The sequence below is a fragment of the Anguilla anguilla genome, chromosome 12 (assembly GCF_013347855.1).
Source record: "Anguilla anguilla isolate fAngAng1 chromosome 12, fAngAng1.pri, whole genome shotgun sequence".
Lineage (NCBI taxonomy): Eukaryota > Metazoa > Chordata > Actinopteri > Anguilliformes > Anguillidae > Anguilla > Anguilla anguilla.
Genome location: NC_049212.1, coordinates 12,740,082 through 12,763,575, shown reverse-complemented (window position 1 = coordinate 12,763,575; position 23,494 = coordinate 12,740,082). Strand labels below are relative to the sequence as shown.

Here is a 23,494-nt window from a genome sequence, read left to right as displayed (position 1 = left end):
TCTTAAAACTCCAGCATAAGGCCATTTACCACCTAAATAAATCAAAGGAGAGGAACTGACGCAAAAAGCTTGGGGGATCATTGGGGACCAAATTTAATTTACACGCCATGGTTGGGAGAGGTGTTTGATTTCACCACCTCAGAGTTTCCTGCTAAGGAATTAAAAAAGCAAAAAGGAATTAAAGCAATTTTTCACTATTAAAATGGACATATTAGCTCATCTGACTGATTTCACTCTTTAATGATCTCATTTTGAACTAATGTTTAGGCATGACTGACAAAATTGCTGAACGACAGCCATACATTCAACAGAGCAATACAGAAAAGAACCAACCATGATTGCTCTGACTAGTATTCATTTCGGAACCTATGACAGGCTTCCCTCTGAAGAATCTGAATTTGGTTTCATCCTTTCGTTTTTGAAATGTTTTTATTCCACTTGGATCTGGCCCTCGGAGGTGGTTTATAAAAAGACCCTGAAGGAGGGAGTGTACTGGACTGGGCATGTGCCATAAGGAACTCTCCTATCAGTGATTCACGTTCCACAGTCTTCACCACAAGTCAACAGGAAAATCTGATGAGCTCGTTCCAGCATTTACACAGCCAATATCCACCCTATACATGGATGAATGAAATCATAACACGTCCTTGCCAAACAAACAAACAAAAAAAAAACTCATTATCAGATTCCCAGAGAGAATAGCACATTTCTGAAGAAAGAGGGAGAGGTTATTTCCGTGAAACGGTTCACTTTCCAGACCGAGCGAGCGTCGCCGTTCCCTCCCAGCTCATGCAGCGGGCGCAGCTTCATTTTGGCTCGCACGAGGGTAAGCTGAGGTAACGGCAGCCCTGGCTGGTGGAGATGACCCTCCTCTTTGAACAAAGACCTGGAGCTTACAGAAAAGTACACACAGTCCATCCAGGAGCCTGAGCAGAAGGCCGGGTGGTGGGTGGATGAGAGGGGGGGGGCGGGGGGTTGGGTACATCCCTCCTGTCTGCTCTTTAATCCCCCATCGCTCATGGTGAAGAACCCCTCTGCCAACAGGCACGAGGGAGGAGCTCATGGTGAAGAATCCCTCTCAGGCACGAGGGAGGAGAGGCTGCCCACTATCTGGCAGATTTTAGTCTTCGGCACGAGGTCTCTGAAGCTCAAAAGGCCCGGGCTCGCTCACGCTCGGGCCCCAAAAAGGCCACCGGGCCCCTCTGGGGTCCTGCGGACTGTCAGGGGCACCTCCTCAGCCCGCGCCCCGTCACGACGATGGGTGCCACAGCCCATTAGCGCAGCTCGTTAGCCGAGGCGTCCGAATGACGCACTAAGCACAGGCAGAGATTCCTCCCTTCAGCCCCCCCCCCACCCCTCTTACAGCAGAGTGTAACACGGGGAACAGGCGTGGGGCAGAGTGAAATATGGCAAAGCGCCGCGGCAGCGCCGGTGCCGCGATGTTAATTATTATTTGGCCTGACTGGCCGCCAACGGCCGCTCCTGGAACCCATCAATCCGCCTTTATTGCTATTCCTGACTCTCCAAAAAACGGACGCGCCCGACAGCAGCGCAAAAATTATCCAATTAAAACACTGGGAAACGCTGGAACCCAGTGCCCACCACCACCACCGTGGGGGAGCTCTGCTGCTCAGGCAAACTCTGAGATCGGACTCCCGTCCCTCCTTAATTTCTTTGTTAGATTAAAAGTTTACGACCGGAACACGCGCTCTGGCACGACCGCGGATGTCGACAAGAGGAAGGACCTCCCGTTCCAGAGAACAGGCGCGGAATAAACCTGCGCTGCTCCGCGGAGATTCAATCGCCGCATCCTTAATAATGCCGTTCCTCCCCCGCGCGCCCTCCCGACAGAGTTCAAACAGCTGCCAGTCCCTCAATCAGAGCGCCCGCCCCCGCGCGAAGCGTTTTAGCAGCGCGGACGCCTTCCCTTCTCCTTCCCTGATTTCCATGGCGTTGGTATTCGGCACGTTTCCCCGCGCCCCTTCCTCAGGCCGCGCGGCGGGCTGAGCGCCGGCTAGCCGCCGGATACCTCTCTCTCAGTCGCATCCCTGGCTGTGATTGGACGCTGGCCCCGGGTGACCGCGCGGGACCCACGCAGGTCAATGCCTTTTTTCGTCGGGAGGGCTGGAACTGTTAAAAACCGCAATCTCCTGTTTCACAGCGACCTCGAGAAATTACTCTCGGTAGTTGGAGTCTGCTGCATACGCATGTATTTATTACTTACTTATTTATTTATTGACTTGTTTATTTTTCCCAGTTAGATAGGGTTTCTCTGCTGCCTCAGGTAGGAGAAAAGGCGCCCCAATGTCCACCTTCAAGAACGTCTCATTGCCCGTCTCAGAAAACTTTATTTAGTCGATGTGTTGTTTATTTTTAAGTTATGCTCTCATATCAGGTTAGGCTATCTGAGCCTCACTTCCCTTACCCATCTGTAAACCATGAATGTGTTTCATATTTATAAACAAAAAATTTTTCATTTAAAGAAATGTTCCTAATTTTAAATCTATATATATATATACAACCACTTTCCAATTCAGAGGCAATGTAAAAAAAACAGGGCCTTTTCGTTGTCTTTTTTTCTTTTTCTTTTTTCCTTTCTCCCCTTCAAGCCATTTTTCTCCCGGTCTTAGGGAGCTGTAGTGACATCAGCACAGATAAAACATCACCTCCTGATAGCACAGCTGGAGAGCGAGGCGGCCCCCTCTTTATTTACGGCCGCTGGGGGCCGCGGCCGATAAGAATCAGACCCCAGACATCTTGGTGCCGAAAGCGCTCGGGGGGGCGGGAGGGGGGGGGGGGGAGACACCTCTCCTCCAGGGTGGGAAGCAGCAGCGGGCGGTTCCGCTTGCGGTTCTCACCCGGGTTCCGCGCGCCGGCGCGAACGGAAGCCGAGCGCGCCGTTGCCGCGGCGACTCTGGCGCTGGACGGGCGGGCGAGAGCCTCGCTGCTACAGGCGCGCGCAGCCAGGCAAGACGCAATGGAGAAAACAAAAAAAAAAAGACGGCGGTGTAGCTGAATGAGGGGGGCGGGGGCGGGGGGCGGATTTACATACGCCCACCCCCCCCCCTTTGCTGAGCATGAAATGCGCATCGCCCCCCCCCCAACTCAAGTGGCCTGGAGCTCACGCGCAGAGCCAGCGTACTGCAGGGATTGATTACTGGCAGAGGCCAAATTCCTCTCTTTATAAACACAAACAGATGGCCCCCTGCACGCTGCTAACACCCCTGTTCCAGTGTCCTGGTCTCCAGGAATCTGATAACCCCAGGTCTAAAGATGACCTTTCACACTGATGCACTCACGTCACTTTGTAGTATCCCCACGCATGCATTGTTTTACAGAAACCAGAAGGGAGCGGGGCTATTGCTTAAATAAGTAAGATCGGCAGATCTTAAATAAAATTAGCTTACGGGTCACGTCCGTTGTTCCGCTACTTATTTCATCTAGGATAGGACACGAAGAAAGAGAAAAAAAAAAAAAAGAATTAATTAAAAAAATAAGAACTACCAGAGTATGAATGTGCCCCTCTGATGGTGTCCAGTCGTGACTGGACAGAAATGTTAATTAACCGTCGACATGGCCGCGTGCCCCTGAACGCGGGGAACAGACAGGGGGTTTATTTAGCCCCCGCGAAAGGCCCGGTCCTCCCGCGGCCCCCAGCCAGGAGCCGAGCCCATCAGAAAAAGAAGCACGTGTCACAGAGTGCGCTACCCAGCACACAGCTCGCCCCAGCTGGGAGCCCTCAGCATTCAGAGCTCAACGCGAGCCGGGAAAAAACCCGCTACGACCGCGCGCGTCAGCCACACGGGGGATCGAACGCGGACGTCTGATCCGTACGGGGTGTGAGGGGGGGGAGGGCTCCCGTTTTTATTTAAGCAATTTCAGCGGTTCTCATTTTGAACAATATCAGAGACGCAGGAATGATGGGTAGAGCTGATCATTAACATTCCAGGGCGCTCCGCTGCGCCTGCCCCTGCCTCCAGTACTGGTAAATGTATAAAGACAGGGAGGATCATGGGATGCTTGAGCCATCAAATGGAGAAGAAAAGGAATGGGGTAAAAACAAACAGCACAAAAAATCTCATATATCGCACGTAGAAGGTCAGCCCTTGCTGAAGTACTCTGTTTACAACAGGCTAGTCAATGTGTAACAGCACTTAATGAAACAGTGCCCTATCTCCGCCTGTTTTATAATAACCTGGAAAGCCACTACGCCTGACAGATATTTTTTGTGTACAAGACTCAGCGTGTTCAATAAACAAACCAAGCCAAGACTGCATCTACTTTGTGTGCTTTGTAGCAGTGAAGTCAAATACAGATATTTTTTTCTGTTATCTGTCCAGTTTCAACATTTAGAAGGGACCTTGGGACTTCTGGTAAAGTGACAAGGCAAAACAAGTGAACAAATACAGGAGCATGACAGGAGCGGTGGTTTCGCTGATTGACCCGTCCACTGGAAGCCAAAAGCCCACATTGTGAAAGGCCAAAACAACACAGAGTTGTACTCTCAAGGGTTTCGATTTATGTATTTAGCTGATCCTCCCATTTCCAACAATGAAATTAAACATTTTCCATCACAAATTTACCAGCGGCCATGATTACCCTTGAATGCCGTGGAAACAGTCGCTAGGTTAATAACCAAAATTGTCCGTACAGACTACTTTTTATTTGATCAGGCCGATGAAAAAAATGCAGCATCCCTGTGTGCTTGATATACTCCACTAAATACTAGCCCGAGGCTCACTTTCAGATGTGCACATCTCAATATTAATATTGATTTCAAGAAGATCTGAGCAGGGTTACATCAAATGATACATGAAAGGAATCGGTCTCCTGTAAGACTAGTGCATGCTGGGCTTATCAAGAGAGCTATTTAAAGTGTAATGGTAGGGAAGAGTAAGGTCTTCATGAGTGTACAGTCCACTGTATAGCACAAGGAGCCTCGAGCTCTAGGATCTCAGTTACAGGACAAAGAATTGAAGATAAGGTCAACTTCTGAAGGGGGGCTGGGGTTGTGCCACGGATAATTTTTTTTTAATGATTTTATGAGTATTATATACAAGTATATATCTAGACAAATCCGTTTCAACATAAATTGCTTCTGCACGACTTGAACATGGACATGTGAACAACTACCCCGGGCCCCTCAGTCCAGAGAGAGCAAACCCTGATCAAAGCAGGGCTTTGTTCAGGCTGTTCCATCCCCCCGGGGGTCGATGATTGACACCCTGGGTTCTGCGCCCCCGAACTGTTCTCCCGGGGGGCAGGCTTGACTCCCCCTTTCAGAGCGAGAGGTGTATGCAGGGCCCATCTGGGCCCTCGGGTACAGATAAGCGCTCTGTGTCGTCGGCGTGGGAGGGGGGGCGGGGTCGCCCCGGCCAGCGATGAAGCTCGCCGAGCCTGGGAAACGCACCAGAAGGCTCGCTTTATTGCGTGTAGAGAAGCCCCTGTTATCAGCCAAGAGGAGCCTTGCCTCAATGCCGAAGCCCTGCCTGTTAATCTTTGACTTTTTGCCCTTACTTCATTTCTGAGAGCTAGCCGAATGCGATTCGGGGGGCTAGCCCGCGTGGAGCTCAACGGCAGCCTTCCCTCCCTGCTCCTGGGACTGCCGAGAGAACCTCTGACATAATTACAGTATTTCAAAGCGCTTCAAAACTATTTGTGAGAAATTGTTCTTCACTCTCAAGTAACCGCATTGCTAATATGTTTAGACACTTGGACTGAAGGCACCGACCTACCTCATGTAATTAGAAATGCCGAACTATAGGGAAGAAGTGTACAAACTGAATGCTGTACTTTACAGAAATAATCAAAGCACAAGTATTAGCGGACAGTTTTATATATTAACAGATTCAAAATTGACTTCGCTTTTGTACAATTGTCTGTTCACTGGTCATATACGGTTTCTTTCCAAAAAACTTTAAAGCTTGACTAGAAATATGACCCATTCTTGAAGACAATCCATCTGATTTTCTAAGATGGGGCTTTTCATTTTCTCATAATACAAGGAGCAGAGATGTGTTTGCACAACTTTTGATAGGGAAAACAATATTTTCTGGGCTTCTTCTAATAAAAGTCTAGCCCTGAAGTTATATGACAGAGAGAGAGAAAGGGGGGGGGGGGAAGAGAAAGAGAATTTATGCAAAATTTCAGAGAGGCATAAAATTGTAATAAAAAGTTGTACATACTTGTGCATAAATATGCTACTGTCTCTTATATTGCAAGATTCCCGAAAGATCTTTCATTTACAACAATTAAATGTCTGGGGTTAAAACAAATGCATATATGTGAGTATGTGCGTGTGTGTCCATTTTATGGACAGCTTGACATATTTACGCCTAACGTTTAGCTTTGAAAAACTGGTGAAATTTAGCAGAGCTTGCAGTCTTCATCATTCAAACGGTGCGAAGACTGTGCCACACATTCCAGAGTCCACCGCTACAAAATCAGGGGGCAAATCAAGGTCATCCGCAAACTGCCTGCGGACACCACCAACAGTGCCATGGTATCCTATATACCAAATAGCAAAACATAAACTAAAACTGCAGACAAAAGGTCATATGATACAATTTACGTTTGTTTTAGTCTTTCTGAAGGGCTACACGTTTCCAAGGTACACACATCACTCAAACTGAAGAAAAAAAAAATACTACTTCATGATAAAGCAAACCTTATCTCTAACCATAGGGTGAAATCCAATGAACTTTGACAAAAGTTCCAAAGGTAGCTACGAAATGCGTGAGAAATCAACTCTTATTTGCAATTCTGATCTTGAAACAGATTAAATGAAATCTTTTCATCTTAAATGAAATTTGTCCACTGAAACCTAACTCAACGCTGCACAAACGCACACACTCCACATCTGACGCTGTCCGTGCGCAGTGTCTGAGAACACGGCCTTGTTTGGAGAAAGCACCTCACGGGCACGTCGTAAAAAAACACTTTATCTGATAGATAATGAGACGGTATTCCTTCGCCCGCCGAGAGACGAGAACCAGCAGCCTTCGGCAGGCATTGATAAGCGATTGCCTCGCGTTTCAGTTCCATGAGTCACGTTCCTGTTTTAACTCAGGGCCCAACCGCCAGTCACCCTCCAGCCGAGACGACACCTTCCCCAGCAGACCGCCATGAACCGCCAAGCTCAGCCTGCCCGCGCGCCGCTGGCCATCTCGGTTAATAAGACCCCGCACTTTAATACGCTGTCACATTCTTCCACTGAACATTTACCTCCGCGCACTCCAGACCCACCCGGTTCTGCACCGAGCAAAAAATGCAGGACGGTCTGTAGAAATGAGAAATTGTGGCAAACATCTACTTGACCGCACGCGCGGAGGGTCTGAATTTGAGTGAAAACGTCGCGTAAAGACAAATATTAATACCCAGAAGCCATCTGAGCGAACCGTTTCCAGTCGCCGGGCGCGGTCCTGATGTGGAGATTGCGGGCTAATGAACATGTGACATCAAACGAAGCCCGCGGACCGAGGCCGTGATGCTTTACGGTTTGATGTATTGCCTCTGCCAGGACTGATTATTAGCAAACTGGCAGGGAGCAAGAAAGGGATAATGGGACCACTTGTCCACAGATCCCCGGCAGAATGCAGGAACGGCCAACTGCGAAATAAACAGGCTTCCCTTATGCAAATTCTCGGTTGATATTTCATATTAACTGACCCTCCAGACGAGAAATAAACCAGCTGCATTAAATTAGGAGAGGGGGACTCGAGAATGATACATTTATTATGCATACATTTTCGGCAAATCTGCTTTGTGGTGGAGGCGAATGAAAAAAGGAACCCTTTCGTAATGGCTTCTGGCACGCACATTATTCAACATGAAATGCCTGAAAGTTTATTTTTCAACATGCCATCTCCCATACCGAGCTGCCATTTCAGGTGCTAGCTAAATTAATTTAGCGCGGAACAGCGCAAGTGAACGCCTTCTCCCCAGCGCTTCATTAAGCATCGCTTCAGATGAGAGGTCCGGGTGGGGAGTCGCGCGGGGGTACAGCGCCGGTAACAGAGGCTGCATGTAAAAATGAACTGGTGGCTGTTTCGAATCTTCTCTCGGTGGAGGTCAAGGGGGATCAGGAAGCAAATGCCGCTGTTAATGAATGCCGCGTGAATTGAGATCTTTGTCGAGCGCCCGGAGAGAGCGAGGCGAGTGACTCTTGACTTTTCTGGTAGGTCACAGTCGGAAAAGACCCAGAACGCTTCCAATCAGCAGCCGGCTCCCTTCCCTCCGGGTGATGAAGCGTGTTTTTTGCGAGAGTCGGGCGAAGACGCGCGCGCTAATCTTCGACAAAAAAAAAAAAAGCCGTCGCGCAACTTGGCGCTAACCAAGCTGTCGGTTCGCGGTGCGGTGGCTGCTACGTTCCTTCACCCGAAAAAAAGAGCCGCGCGCGTTAAAGCCAGCCTGAAGAAGCCGCGCGCCACGCGGGCGGCGGTACCAAACGCTACGGGCCCGGCGCAGCTGCTTCAGCCTGCGTTCGGAGCCCATGGGCGTGCCACGGGGCCAGGGGCCACAGCCCGCAGCCTGACGCTCATTCACCAGCCCGCGCCGCTTGCAAATCGGCTACTTTTTTCTTTCCCCCACGAAACGTTCGCACGGCTTTGTAATTATCTCAATTCCAGGAAAGATGTAAGGAACAAAAAAGAAGAAAAACCAGCAGCGAAGTGGTTTTGATCATGTGTATGCCAACATGTCTTTTTTACATATTCGTTTCGTTTTTTTTCCCAAGACCAGACCCGCAAATTGCATGTGACTGCCATGCTTGCATGCAGAAATAAGTCCAATAACAGTATGCATATCTGGGAGATTAGTGTGACAGTGAGTTATTTTTTCCCCAGTGCAATATGGCATGCCATTTGTTTCCATTTTCTTAGCATTTCACAGAGGGAAGGTGTACTTTGTGAACCAAAAGTAAACACGCACAAATATCAACGATACACATTCCAAAGCAGATGATGTCCTTGAGCTATAATCACCATTTATGTCCCTGAGCAAGAGTATAATCACAAATTTGAGCTAATGGTAGGTTCTCCTTTTTCCATTCTTTCAGTGACAGTTTTTTTAACTTCATATTTAAGGGAAAATATCCATCATCAGAAATTAATCCAACTAAACTTTCCCCAGTGTCTCATGTTGTTCTAAAAAACTGAGTATACGGATTGGACAACACTACGACATTGTACAACAATATCAGAGCTACAAGACACACAACAAGGTGCAGTTAATTAGGGACAGCTCATGACCATTAAAGATGAAGACACTGTAAGATAAGCGAATAAATAAATGAATTTGAATGGTGTCAGGTCCACACAATTCGGTGCTTCAAAGACAGGAATGTCTGGCTTCACATGAAAGACAGAAACGGTGCAGCCTTGAGGCATGAGCTCAGATGACTGAGGTACATATTGTGTTCTGATAAGAATGCCAAGGCCTGATGCATCAAACAGTCACACACAGACAAACACACACACACATATATACAAACACATACAAACACACAAACATGCAAGTACACAAACACATACACACACACAATAAGAAAAAGGACAGAGGAATAGACCTGAAATTGAAAACAAAACAAGCCGCAGAAATTATTTGGTCTTTTAGCATGCGGGAAAATTGAAGCAGTTTAATAGAGTCCAGGCTCGGCGACTGTCCCTCCTCTTGGACTAATAGTGGCCGACCCAGTTGCATTAACAGGCACAGACTTCAGTGAAATAAAATAAAATGAACAGAAAACAAAGAGGTGCACCTTGCCCTTCATCCCCCGTTGGAGAAAAATACATCAATAATGAAGGGCAGGACACCTTTAAAGATTCTGAGAGCCAGCTATCTCAATTTGCAATTCTGGGGACTGGCGGCGGTCAAATTAATTTACGGACCACCAAAGAGCTCCAAGGTAAGGATTACGTTGCTTCAAAAGAGACGTGCACCGCGTGGCTCAGACTGATTTCGGCTATGGGTAGCGTTACTTAAAAAGCCACGACAATAGCGAAATAAGTTTCGCGTTGAGTTTCATAGAACAAAGAACACAGAAATGACACCTCTTCTTTATCTCATGCAAACATGTATGAAGCGCATGCCTTTGATTTTTTTTTTCTCCTCAGAAGAGGAGGTATCTATTTAGAAAGTGTGCCCTCAACAGGAACTGGAATTGCCATATCTTGCAATGATCCAATTCACATGAACAATATTAGCTGGCCAGAGAAAGAAACTATTTCCTGAAAAATATTTTAGAATACTATTGCAAGGCGGTGGTGTTCATAGAGGTGGAAATTATATTGAATGCATTTATCTGATTGGGTTAATGGATGCAGTCGCAGGCTACATCTGATTCACGGCTAAATTTAAATTTCATTATCACTTTCAAGCTTTCAACAAGCCGTAGGCTACCACATTCCAAAGACCAGATTCCTCTTCGGCAAACAACACAATACAGTTAGCGAAACGTTCTGACACACACTCTCCACATATACACGCGCATTTGTAACCACACCCTGTCAAGTTAGCCATTCAAATACATGTTCCACAGAAGCCTAGTAAACACTCTGATGTTAGCTCTCCTAATTTCTCACTAGAGTTTTCTTCTGACTTAAAACCCTGTGTGGAATGTCAGGCCCTACAAGGACCAATTTGCAAAGATCTGTCTTTTTGCGGGCACCTTCTCAGCGGATAATGACTGTCAAACAGTTTCAGAAAGAATAAGAAGAAGCTGTAATTTCCGTGTAGATTTGCGTCGCAGGATAAGGTCAGAGCAGAACTTCCCCGCTCAAAGAAAGCCATCACAGCTGGAGCGGCGGCTCGAGGAGCCGCTACGTGCTGCTAGCCTCCCTGTCGCACTGCTTCCACCCGCCATCACAATGAGAAAAGCCCCTGACAGCGTAAGTCACGGTCTTACACGTGTTTGATTAGAGGAGCCCTCTTTACAATTCCCTCCGTGGGGATCCGGCGGGCCGACCCGAATAACAACGGCAGGCCGCACCAGAGACGCAGCCTCACTTCCTGTCGAAAACAAAAGGCCAGCCAGCGCGAGGAGGGCTTCCAAAAATCCCCAGTGGATTAGGCAGCACCCCCATACCCCCCCTTCACCAGTTTTATCTCCTCCCAGGGGGACCTTCATGCATTTCAATTGAGGGATTCTCTGCATGGTGCACACACACACACACACAGTGGCTTCCCTCCTGTTGTTCGGTTGTTGCACCTATATTTCTCTCTCACACATTTATGGCTCTTTGGCCACAGAAACTATTGTACTTGACCCCTCTGTGTGGCAAATAAATCATTTTGCTCTGAATGGCAGGGCCACTGTTGTGGAGTTTCAAGGGGGGTGGTGGTGGTGGTGGGGGGGGGGGGGGGGAGAGTGAGCTTCAGTTAAGAAGAGAGAGAGAAAAGGGGGGAGAGAGGGACAGAAAGAGAGAGGGTGAGTGGATTTATCTCACAGCCAGGGAGAGGGGCACTGAACCACCATTAACATTCCACAGGAAAAACCCTCCAGTACCCAGGACCACCAGAGAGAGAACACTGCACCACTTTAGGCATTCGCCAAAGTGCTCCAATCGCCCAAAAATACAACAATCTAAAAAATCCGCTCGCATATTTTCCTTTCCAATACCACAGCTATCGTCTCGCATTGATTTGTTCGAGTGAGCCGAAGCAGAGAACAGAAACACGCAGCCTTTCGCTAGAACTTTCCGTGACGTTCTGGTTCTGACAGATGCGTAAGCAGCATACGAGCAGATTAAGAGCAAGGTGCCCCAGGCAATGTCGAAGCTAACAGTATGGAGGTTCGCTAAGCCCATACTGTTGGGTGTGACTTTAGAAGCAGCACTGACGGCATTATTTGCTGTTTATTCACATCTATCTTTGCTTCCTTTATTATGCAAATGTTACCAAGCAGCAGAAGCGTCACAAAGCTGCACGGTCCTGGAGCGGCGAGAAAGTTATTAATTTGTCGCTTGACAGGATATGTCTTCCCATTCTCCAGAGCAGAGAGAAACAATTGCTCCGTTTTATAATTGAAACTCCTAGGGTGACATTTCCTTGACGCTTTAGGTAGAAGCCAGTCTCAGGTAAACAAAAGGAAGGAGAGAAGGCAAGCTTCTTTCAGGCTCTTCCCTTTTTCCCTCTCTTTTCTTAAGAAAGGTGAGGCATGAAAAAGTCGACTATATTACCGAAAAAGCAACCTTTCATCTCACCTTGCCAATGAAGATCAAGGTTTAGTTTTTGGTATATTTTTACCCTTAAACCCAGGGATTTTTTTTTAACTTTGTAGTAGCCCAAACACAGCAACTCTGGAAGGGAATGTGGAGGGGGGAAGGGGGGCTGCTTTTAGAGATATTAAAACAACGTGAGTCTAATATGAGATATCCCAGGTTCTGTGATATGAACTGAAACACTTCAAACACAGTGCCCTGCCTTGTCCAAGCATGGGCGTGATGGAGACATCTCTAAGACCTCGTGTGACCTCTGTTTAGAACGTGGGAATCCGGGTGCCATTTCATTCCACAGCGTTCTTCAATCCCCGCATATCCTGCTCCCCCCCCCCCCCCCCCAACCCATGAGAGCAACAAATCACACAACATGTGAGAAACATTTCATTGCTGGGGCTGTGTCTGGCTATCACACCAACAATGCACGCTTTCTCCCCGTGATTTAGACACCTCTTGTAAATGGGCTCGGAACACGGGGGGGAGGGGTCGCATTAAATCTTGTCACCGGTAGGAACCGCATCCATTAGCGTTACGCGCTGTCATAAGCCGCCAGGCGGAAACGAGTGGCAGGGATATCCATCCTCGTGGCAAACGACAATTTGTGCACGCGCGCGAGAATGAAGCTGTCCGTCCTCTGGTCTGCACACTACACTGTTTACGCGCGAATGGGGGTGACTTCCTGTTTACTGTTCTCCGTCTAAATACTGAACATAGAGTCTTGGGACATATGATATTCTCACCCATATTTTCACCACGATCATCTCACTCACTGTGTGATACTGTGGAGGGTAAACAGTTCTCTACAGGGGGAATAATCTGATATCCAGTCTCAAAAAAGCTAAAAAAAGGCACAATTATTACTTTACACATTTACCCTTAAGTAAGTTTTTTTCCCCTTCAGAAGTAAGTGTTGAATCAAAAAAACAAGTTGACATAATAATAGCAACCAGTGGAGAGAGTGACAAGTAAAAAAAACACCAACGAAATAACACACTGTAGGTGTTATCATTGGCTAAATCAGCGGAGAGGAATAATGAAGGAAAAACTCCACATGACCCTGGTCAGGCATTCCGCTCCCTCCATGTTGTTGGCAGTAAGTCTCGTTGAACATGGTCATCACCATAAAATGGCCATGCTCCGTCGCACCCATAATGGATTTCACCCGCCGAGCTCTGGCCCTGCTCCTCCTTGCCGTCCCCACGCTCAAACATACAACGCGTACCTCCCTGCAGAGTACCTGTTATCTATCTGACTGTACGGGGAAAAAAAAAACGTCAGTTAAAATGAAAAATATAGTATATACTGACATTTAAAAAGCTTCAAAAGTGATTTTTTACAACAAAAAAAAAAAAAAACGACTTTACTTTGGTTACCATGGAATGCATAAAGGTTACACACAGCTTTGAATGTCAAGCTTAAATTGGTGCAGTCAGGGAATCAGAAGGCTTGCTGTTTGGATTCGATAAAGTTGTTAATGGCAAAGTGCAACCGTCTCCACAGGACAGACAGATATACTTAATAACAAACAAACACCACGTCAGAATTCTTCTGAATTAAATGCGGTTCTGCCCTTGTGAACGAGGAATTGATAACGACGCGAAACAGCCTGAAAGCACAAAAAGCAAGCAGCACGTGCTGGATGGGAAACAAAGAAAGCGGGAGTCCCACTGCCACCTCCTTCTGCATTGTTAACTCGCGTCCCTTTTGAGGAATTCCCCCTCCTCCAACGTGGGACTACATCAACACCTGGATTTAAAACAATGCTCTCTAAGGGGATTTATCAGAGCAATTTAAGAACTGAGAGGCCTTATCTTCCTCTCTCGGATTCAGACGTGTCTTTCAGAGATAACATATGCCTTCATCTTACGTCATAAAAAAAGAAACATTCCACGTGACGGATTCCGAGTCAATCTTAATTGTGTTCCCTCGCCGTTGCCATTATCAAGACTCGAGACGGAACATGTAGATCTATTAAAAGAAAATGACAAATGATTGTGTCGTCAAACCGGGCAAATGCAAGTTAAATAACGGGTTCAGGTAAGTAATTGGGTGCTTTGCAGATCAATGTTAATTCTCCCCCGACTCCTGCATCGATTTATACATCAATACATTTGTATTATTGGGCCCGAGGGCGTGTAAAGACAACTAAAACTGCCCAATTAAAGCCTGAATTAATGGGGAGGAATGCATTCAAGCCGCTGTGTCCTGGAAAATCAAATCTGTGCGCTCTAGCCAACTGGGGAGATTTGTCCGAGTACCAACTCAAACATCAAAAAAAGCGTGACTGTTTTGGGAAAGCCAACAAGCTAAAGTTAGCTACCACCCATTCAGACATCCGGCGCAGCTTTCTTTCTACACCGATGGATGTCAAGCCAAAAATTCAGATGGACCTTAACGTTCTAACGCAGCCAATAAAATGCCCTACACGGTCTGCAAATATGTTATTATGATACATTCCATGTTACCTCCGTTTTAAAGGCTCGGTTTCTCGGTGACAGACTGAAAAGTGAGTCTATGGTAAGTAAAGGTTTTCTCCCCCTCTCTCTGGAAATTGATTTCCGTTAAGTGCCTCCTGACAGGCAGCTCTTAGTTTTTCACAATCTAATCGAAATCGGAACACCCCCAGTGGGACGCCGGTGACGGCCGGAATTAAGAAGCGTTTCCATAAGCCTCGTGTCGCATTACGGAGAGGGCCCCCGCGGTGCGACGTGAATCCCCCCCCCCCCCCCCCCCCCCCGCGAGATTCGGACGCGTTTCTCTCTCGCTCGCACCCGACGTGCCCGTCTCCGGCCCGAGGGACGGGCGCTTCCAAGCAGCCGGAAACGAGACGCGCCCCACGTCCGAACGTCCTCCCAAACCGACGACGGGCAAGTACACGCGAACGCAAGCGCTAGCCTAAATTCCATTTCCTTTTCGCTTTTTCTTGACATTGAAGTGTAGCGTTATACGTTTCACCAAGGGCACTCGACATTTGAGTAAAAATGTTCATTTTCATTTACAGATGAGAGAAAAGGGGGAAAGGAAGGAGATCGTGTTAATGAATAAAACCGTTTTTTTTTTTTTTTTCCCTATAAATTAATTAAATGTCCTAGAAGCGCATTTCAGTAGTAGGGTCTCACTTCAGCTGAGCCACAGAGAGTCCATTAGCAAATGAAGAGCTGATCCCTCTGGAACAGAAGTGGCAAAGGTCAGACAGAGGTGTGGGGGTGGGGGAGAACAGCAGGGGGGGGGGGGAGTGAGGGATGGGGGGTGTAAAGTGTTGAAAGGGTAGAAAATCAGCAGATGTCTCGCTCAAGACAAAGTATTTAATGGGTCTGTTTTCTCTGATAATTCCCATTGGCAATAGTCCATAAAGCATTCCATAAAAATAGAGGCTTTCTATCATGGAATGGTGCTTCTCACCTGTTGGGAACATGTCCACTTATCAGCTTTCAAGACTGGTTTCCCAGACAAGCTCACTATAAAAAATAAGTCCATTCCAGTGTCAGAAGCAAACTTTTTTTTAAAATTTCCTTTCAGTATACAGCTTCTGGCTGGTTAGCAAGAAGTTGGGTTTGCAGCCATGTTGTATTTTTACTTTATGCTCGGCATGTTTTGTTGGTTTTTCTTGTACACATAATGCATTTTAAGTGGTTAAGATGTTATGGTTCCTTAAAAGTGTTGCAATGAATATATTGCATGAAACAGTTTTTCTCACTGCATATCTGTACTGGTGTTAGATGAAGACTACTACTTTTACTTCTGTATGTTTAAATAAAACTGAACTGAAACTAACTAAAATAACTTAAATAATGCACATTCCAATCAGATTGGTCAGAACAACTCAACCCATATAAAATCGTTCTAAGCTGGATGCTTTTCTTCAGCATAAAGCACTAACAAAATGACCTACTTGGGCCACAAAATCTCCTGTACAAGCTAATTCTTACAGACCAAGATGAATTTTCATGCTCTGTTATCATTCTCGAAAACGGCCACATAGCACGATCGTTCAACTGAAGTGGTTTCACTACAAAAACAGACCTCTGACTTGAATGAACAGGAACCTTAGACCTAACCTACGCATATTATGCTCCTCAAGGTCTACAAATATATATCACTCCACAAGACCAAAAATGAAAAAAAGAAAACGAACATGTAAATAAATAAATACATACAAATGAGTGAATATAGCTATTAGCGTCGGTGTTTCCCAAAAGAGCTTTTTTTTTTATTTCCCTGACACAGAGGTTTTATCGTTTTTCATTTTCCCCCACATTAAACATGTAGAATTGTTTTCCCTTAGCTCCTTCTCTCCAGAGGCTTAATAAATGACTTGAACTTCGCTTCCAGTTGATGTAGGTCACATGATATTTACCATGACAACAGAAGTCACTGTCAAACCACATGACATCACATGTCATATTTCAAAACGGGGAGCTTGCACTCGAGGGGGAAGTGCGCTCCTCTATCTGTAATCTAAGCCTGACAGAGTTCCAACGGTTCCAATTGGAGATAAACGTTTCTTTTTTCTTTTCTTTTTTTACCTTTCTCGCACAACAAAAGATAATAGATAAGACTTCATGGATAGAGATGCAAGAAAGCACAATTGTTTTGTTAGTCAATAGAGAACTGTCATATCATTTTATTATCACAAAAAAAAAAGCTTGATTTTCCTTCACAGATCATTTGACTACAAGAAATGAAGGGAGGCTGTGGATGTATAGTGGTGCTGGTGGAAGACTTTATACACTTCGTCCGTGTAAATACGGGTCAGAAGTTAATATGTAGATCACACGGGTGAAACACTGAAACCTTGGTTTACAAGAGAGGAGAGACAAGCTTGCATAAAGATGTTAAAAACAAACACTATATATCTGGTACATCTGAAACGCTGTATCTTGTATCTGAAAGCAAATGGCCTTATAACATGGGGGAGTAAGTCTTAGCTACACAGAGCGCTCAAGGGAGCTCCTTTTACAGACACAACTACATTCATACATACCCCCCTCCCCCCCACACTCGCACACACACAGACACACACACACACACACACACCCACACGCACATCAACCCACCACAGGCATCCACAAACAAACACAATCCGTTTATGAAAAACCAGCGAGGGGTTTACAGTGTGCAGTGATATCTTAAAAAGGGCTGCAGGTGGGGGGGAGGAGGGGGGGCTAGGCTGGGGGGGTGGGGAGGGGGGCGCTGAAAGGATTTTAACAGCGGTCTTAACAGCACGGCGGCCTAACAGCAACATGACCCCCGTGCCACGCCCACCACTATCTCATCAGGCGAGGTTTTTACAACACGCTGTAACTGATCACGTGGATTGTCTTTCACCACCACACCCCCCCCCCTTCCACACACACACACACACACACACACACACACACTCCCCACTGCCCAACGCAGTTCAAATAAAAACATCTGCGCGACCGTTAAAAGCGTTTGACATTTCCAGTCCAAAGTGGGGTGGCGGACTCTTGCCATTGTGAGGCTAATGCCTCGGGCCTTCTGTCCGTCCCAAGGACGCCGGCACGAGCTCAAAGTGACCGCGAAACTGCCCACGGGCCGACTTCGGTACGCTAGTGCGTAGGTTACAAGGTTCAGACCGCACCGCTCCACGACTGTCCGCTGTGCCCCCACGCCATCGCCAACGTTAGCGCTTTCAGCGTTTGTCTGGCCTCAGAAGAATGGCACAACTTTCACACGCAATTATCCGCACAGCCGCGAAACAAATGAATACGTGCGCACGCCGTTTTTTAAAAAAAAACCGTTCGGCTCCGAGATTAAATGGGATAGCGTTTCCTCTGGGGTATCATGACGCACTCTCTGTCATGACAAAGGCTCTTATGGCACCGCCGCCACATCATCTCTCTCTTTCTCTCCTGCCCGCCGTTTCACACCCACTCCCTCTCCCTCCCTCCCTCCCTCTCTGCTCCTTTGTTCTCCGTTCTGGACAAGAAAATGCTCTTTGAAAAAAAAACGAAACACGTTTGTTTACATTCAAAAACAAGAAAAACGGGTCCACTGGTCTATAGTCCTGAGCTGCAATCAATGGACAGCCTACCTACACCCACCCACCCCCCACCCCCCCTCCCTAAACATCCAGGAAGTAGCTAAAACTTTTCAAATAGTAAGACAGCTGAAAACAAGGGTCTTTCAGTCATTTGAATCTTTCTGACTCTCATTCTTCAAGATACACTTAAAATAATTTAGGCTAATTAATTATAAATAGGTAAAATTCTTAAATAGGCTACTCAGTGAGCTGAAATATAAAACACTAAAGCATTTTCATAGAATTTTTTTCAATTACTCCCACCAGTTTCATTGTGTCAGTGCTGGTGCGTGTTTCTGTGGCTCAGTGTCAGAATGAACACACGTATGTGTGTGATTTAAATTCCTCTCAGTGCTTTTCGGCTGCTATCAGTGGCTCTCCGCAACACCACCCGTGCAGAAAATCCTGTATTATGTTCCCACACAGCTTGTTCTGCGACTGCACAGGAGAGACCAGGCAAGTTTATCCCCACCCCCCCACATCATGGGGGAAAAAAGCACTTTTTTTTTTTTACAATAACTCACATTGGATGTAACAAAACAGGCATGTGTTCTTCCGACAGCTTGCGTTTGCTAGGCGATAACAAGGTCGAAGGGCCACTTATTTAGATAAAATCAAGCAGACACTGAACGAGGGGGAAACAGGACACCCAGTGCCCTATCGCTGCGGGCTGGCAGCAAAATAAAATTAGGCTCAGACTCCACCATCGACTCCAGCGGACACCTCAAAGCCCAGACTGTTCCATCTTTCCAAGAGGAAAATACTGCTCTGGTTACCAAAACAGCCAGCAGCGAAAGACCATTTCAAACACTGCAGCAAGAAAACCTTTAAGACAAACATTCTGTTACTGTACTACAATATTCAACATTCTACTGGCTTTATTTTATTACTGTATTTAATTATGCAGAATTTCTATCAAGATGACAACCATTAATCAATAAGTTAGCCTCCTTGATCTTTCATAAGCATGATACCGAACCAAATATTTTTGTAATCTATCTCATATGGTTACTCGGATGCATTTTCCATGCGAGTAGAATGTATGGCATGTGACCCTACCCTTTTCAGGTAGAATAAAACATAAAACGTCAACGATGAGGGGACATCATTTGAAATGCGAGGCTTGGATAACATGACGGAATGACAGAATTTGCATTTTGCAAATACACCCAAATGGCTCCCATTACCCTCTCCGGAGAACCTCCATTAACATCTCCCAGAGATCACAGGGTGATGTCATAAAGCTATACCACACAGTGCTGATGACTCACTCACTAGTACCACGTGCGCATTATTACAGGTACACCTATTAGTTGCAGTATTACTTCCATCGTGGGCCGTGTTCTCAAAATTGATGATGCGTTTAATCTTTGGTCACTGCGTACTAGACCAGTTGACCAGCTGGATTTGGTGTGCGCGCGCGTGTGAGTATGTAGAAGGGGTCGTGGCTGGGGGACCATCAGAAGAGGGTACTTGCATTTCAGATTATTGGAAAGAACAGACACATTAGGCTACGTCCACTGTGGATTATCTGCGAGCGAATTTTGATCAAATTATTGCAAGGCAGCACTTTCAAGGAAGCACGACCGTTCTGCACGGCAACATATGGTGCTTCCATTCAAAATAATTCAAGACAAATTCTCAGAATACCTAAAACCCCGCATAGAAACCCGCGTAACGCTAATTCGAGTTGATTTCATTTTTTCCCGACAAGACTACTCTAACTAGAAACTGTGGTCAATAAAAGAATGACGAGACGAGTGAGGGACTCCCGTGGTACAAAGGATTTCTCGCTAGAGGGCGAAGAGACCAGCAAAGTCGCCGCATGCCCGCGCTACTCTTGTTTGCGTGAGTGCTTTCTTTAAACGAGCGCAAACTTGCAACCATAAACGAAACGTTTAACGGCCAAGCATGGTTATTGACATTTTAAATTTAAATTCTGCCCATAGCTCATAGATCGTAAAAACAACTCTGCAAGAACCACCAATCATATTTAAAAGCTTGAATTATTACCACTGACAGTGTCCATTGAAACAACTAGGAAATAAAGTTTTACGCAATTTCATAATACATCTACTTAATATGTTTATTGAACAGTGTAGGCTATATTGATGTAACAACTGTAAAGAAAACCACATTATATCAGGCGCAGTGCAGCACGAAGTTTAACCTAGAGCCCACTTCACACAATTCACAAGTATTGATGTATCGGTGGACCATTTTAATGATGTATTAATATTTTTGTTTAATTTACTGCTTGTAGCGTATACCGTGTCCGACCGCAATAGCAAGAATGCTCTGCGTCGTACAGTTCAAACCCTGAATGCGCTGCGCACACCCAGACCCTCATTTAAAACGCCACAATTAGCCTACTTTCGGAAATCAAAACTTGTTGCTGCTGTTATTAGTATAATCGAGTGGCAATTTTCTAAAACTACGAGATGCTTCAAAACACTTAATTCGATGAACGATAGTATGTAGTTCTACGCAAGTATTGGAAAGCTTCGGAGCTGAAGACAGAGCATGATGCTCCTTAAAACCGTCGTCATATACCCTACTCCGTCACAGTCGTATTATACGTTGATTATAATCAAGTATGTATTTACACAGCGAAATGACTATTTATATATTTCTGTATAATATATTTTTAAAAAAGAGTTACCTTGAAGAAGCGTCACAGACAAGACGAAGGCGCCAATGTAGTACACTGTCGAATGCATCCTTAGAAAATAACCTTCCTTGGTCTTTTTTCCACGATTTACCTGCAGTGCGAGTAAACTCGTAGAGTTTATCTTTTCTCCAGTTAGAGACAAAAATAAAAATAGATTTACGACTTCCCTTTCTCTCCACGTGTTTCTATTAAACGGAGTGGGATTATCTGTCTTATTTAATCAAACGGATCTTTAATTCTTGTCGTTTATTGTCTGTCTCTAGCCCTCTCCAGTATTTACGAGCAGGTGAAATGTAATCAGCATCGGGCCAGCTCGCCCGAAGGGTTTGAGCGAAGGCTCCGCCCCGGTCCCGCCTACCCTCTACCCCCAGCGGGCGAAGAGACCGACTCCACTCAGAGTACTTACAGTTAAAACTTTTTTCACATTATTGTTTCAGTACCCAGTACATATCTAGTTATATCGAGCTATTTTCCTTTTGCTTTTCTTTCCTCGACTGGACCTAGTGTAAGACTAGCTAACGTAAATAGTATTTAATTGCTACCACGGCAAGGTTATTATAAATTGTTCATAAAACAATATGAATGTATTTAAATAATTAAAGCGATATTTTAAATTAAAGTAAGAGTTTCTTCATTCAGTTACCCTTTTTTCCAAATTAATTATCTTCTCCACAACTTCAGATCTTCCTACAACTCAGAATTTTATTTTTAATCAATTTGTAGACTCCAACTGTTTAAATAGCAGGTATGCTTGGTCGTATTGATTTAAATTAAAACCACAATTGTGCTGTAGTCCATCCTAGCCTCTCATACACAGTTGGGGTCTACAGAATTCAATTACTCTTAAATTAGTTCTGAAATTATAGTCGCGCGGCCACCTATACGCCACAGCACACCAAGCGAACGGGCGTATGCGGTTATGAATGTGAACTGACGAAACCTCGGACATACCTGCTGTGTGGAAGTACTGCACTGAAACGAAAAATACTTGATCAAAATCTACAAGCTAGATCTTTTCATTGATATATTTAGAACCAAAAAGAATCCCATCACTCTGTTTATGTACACACAACATATTTGTTGTTTCATTTCTTTAGGATATAGGCTGTTAGGCTTGGTTTGAATGATTAAAACTGCAGTGCTACTGTAGGCTATTTCAGGGGAGATTATTTAACCTGAATATCAAAATCAGTGATAATGAATATGGAAGACAGAAACAATTATCAAGATACCACGTTAATTCCATAGTAGTGCAGGTAGTGAACACAAAATGGAAAAATGGTGGGCAACCTGCTAATATGGCCTGTACTGTTTCATTGACACAGAAGCTCTCATAATGCTAGACTGAGTTCTGATCTGGTAAACAGAGAAGGTCATGACATGTGACTCTGTCTTTGCCTTCTTCACCCAAATTGGAATCCAGGTGGGCACTGTACACACTGTCTATCATGTAATCCCAGAAAAAAACTATTACAATTTTATGATTTCTCATTATCCTTTGTTTTCTGCATTGTGTAAGCAATTATTTTGTGAATAAATTCCTTGTATGTACTCTGCACAGTGCTCTTCTCACTGGCCGGTGACTCAAAGGGCTTTACAATGTTGAGGGTGAAACTTGCTTCAAAATCCACCAATGTGTAGCAAGCACCTGGCTGATGCACGGCAGCCATTTTGTGCCAGGCGCTCACCACATCAGCCGAGACGGAGAGGGAGAGAACAATTTTTAGCCAATTAAACCAGGGGATGATTAGGTGGCAGGCTGACAGAACTAGCTTGGGAATTTAGCCAGGAATCCAGGCAACCCTCTAGTCTTTGAGATGAGTGCCTTTGGGATCTTTAATGACAATAGTGAGTCAGGACCTCGGTTAAACGTCTTATTCAGGATCTCCTACAGCATTGTGTCCCCATAATTGCACTGGGGGGTTGGAGTGTATTTGACCAAAGGGAAGATCGCCCCCAACTGGCCCGCCAACACTGCTTCCAGAAACTCAGTTTTCCAAGGACATTTCAGTTTCTCCCATGCAAGTACTAGCACTAGTCCATACCAGCTTTCTGACCGACTAGTTGACTAGTTGCTGCCTGAAACGTCTTTTGTACCATTTGATTTAGGATACCCCTAATAAAAATGCCACTACTTGAATCAGTGCAGATCACAAGATTAAAATTTGTATTTCTGTATTTTTTTCCAGAATGACTGCATGCTACTTCGCTCTCTGCACAGGTTAACACATGACCCAATATTCAATGAAGTGGCAAGCTGTTATCACGTTAGACTCAGTATACTTACTGTAGTGCGGTCCACACATAGATGGTTATAACAACATTGTCAGACTTGGAATGGTAAGGAGAGTGGCGGCTGTTTTGAAAGCTATTTCTTCAACCGACGACAAGTCACGTTAAAGTGAAGTGCACCACCTGCACCCTCTTTTTTATTTTTCATTTTTTTTTATTCTAAATGCACAAACATATATATATACAAAACAACATATGCATACATATAAAAAAATGATGACACAAAAACAGCAAAACACTAAATTAAACTTTTATTTCTTCCATTGTATT

At 45.4% G+C, this 23,494-nt stretch overlaps 1 protein-coding gene across 2 annotated transcripts in view; it reads right to left on the bottom strand.

The window, feature by feature from the left end:
* LOC118209938 (CD166 antigen homolog) overlaps nucleotides 1-21,245 on the bottom strand; it is a 56,017-nt gene extending 34,772 nt beyond the window's left edge. For both annotated transcript variants that reach the window (XM_035385667.1, XM_035385668.1), the window contains exon 1: nucleotides 20,924-21,245. In XM_035385667.1, coding sequence (XP_035241558.1) covers nucleotides 20,924-20,981 — 58 coding nt within the window. In that variant the 5' untranslated portion in view covers nucleotides 20,982-21,245. The remainder of the gene's footprint in view (nucleotides 1-20,923) is intronic.
* Between the last annotated feature and the right edge of the window lie 2,249 nt (nucleotides 21,246-23,494).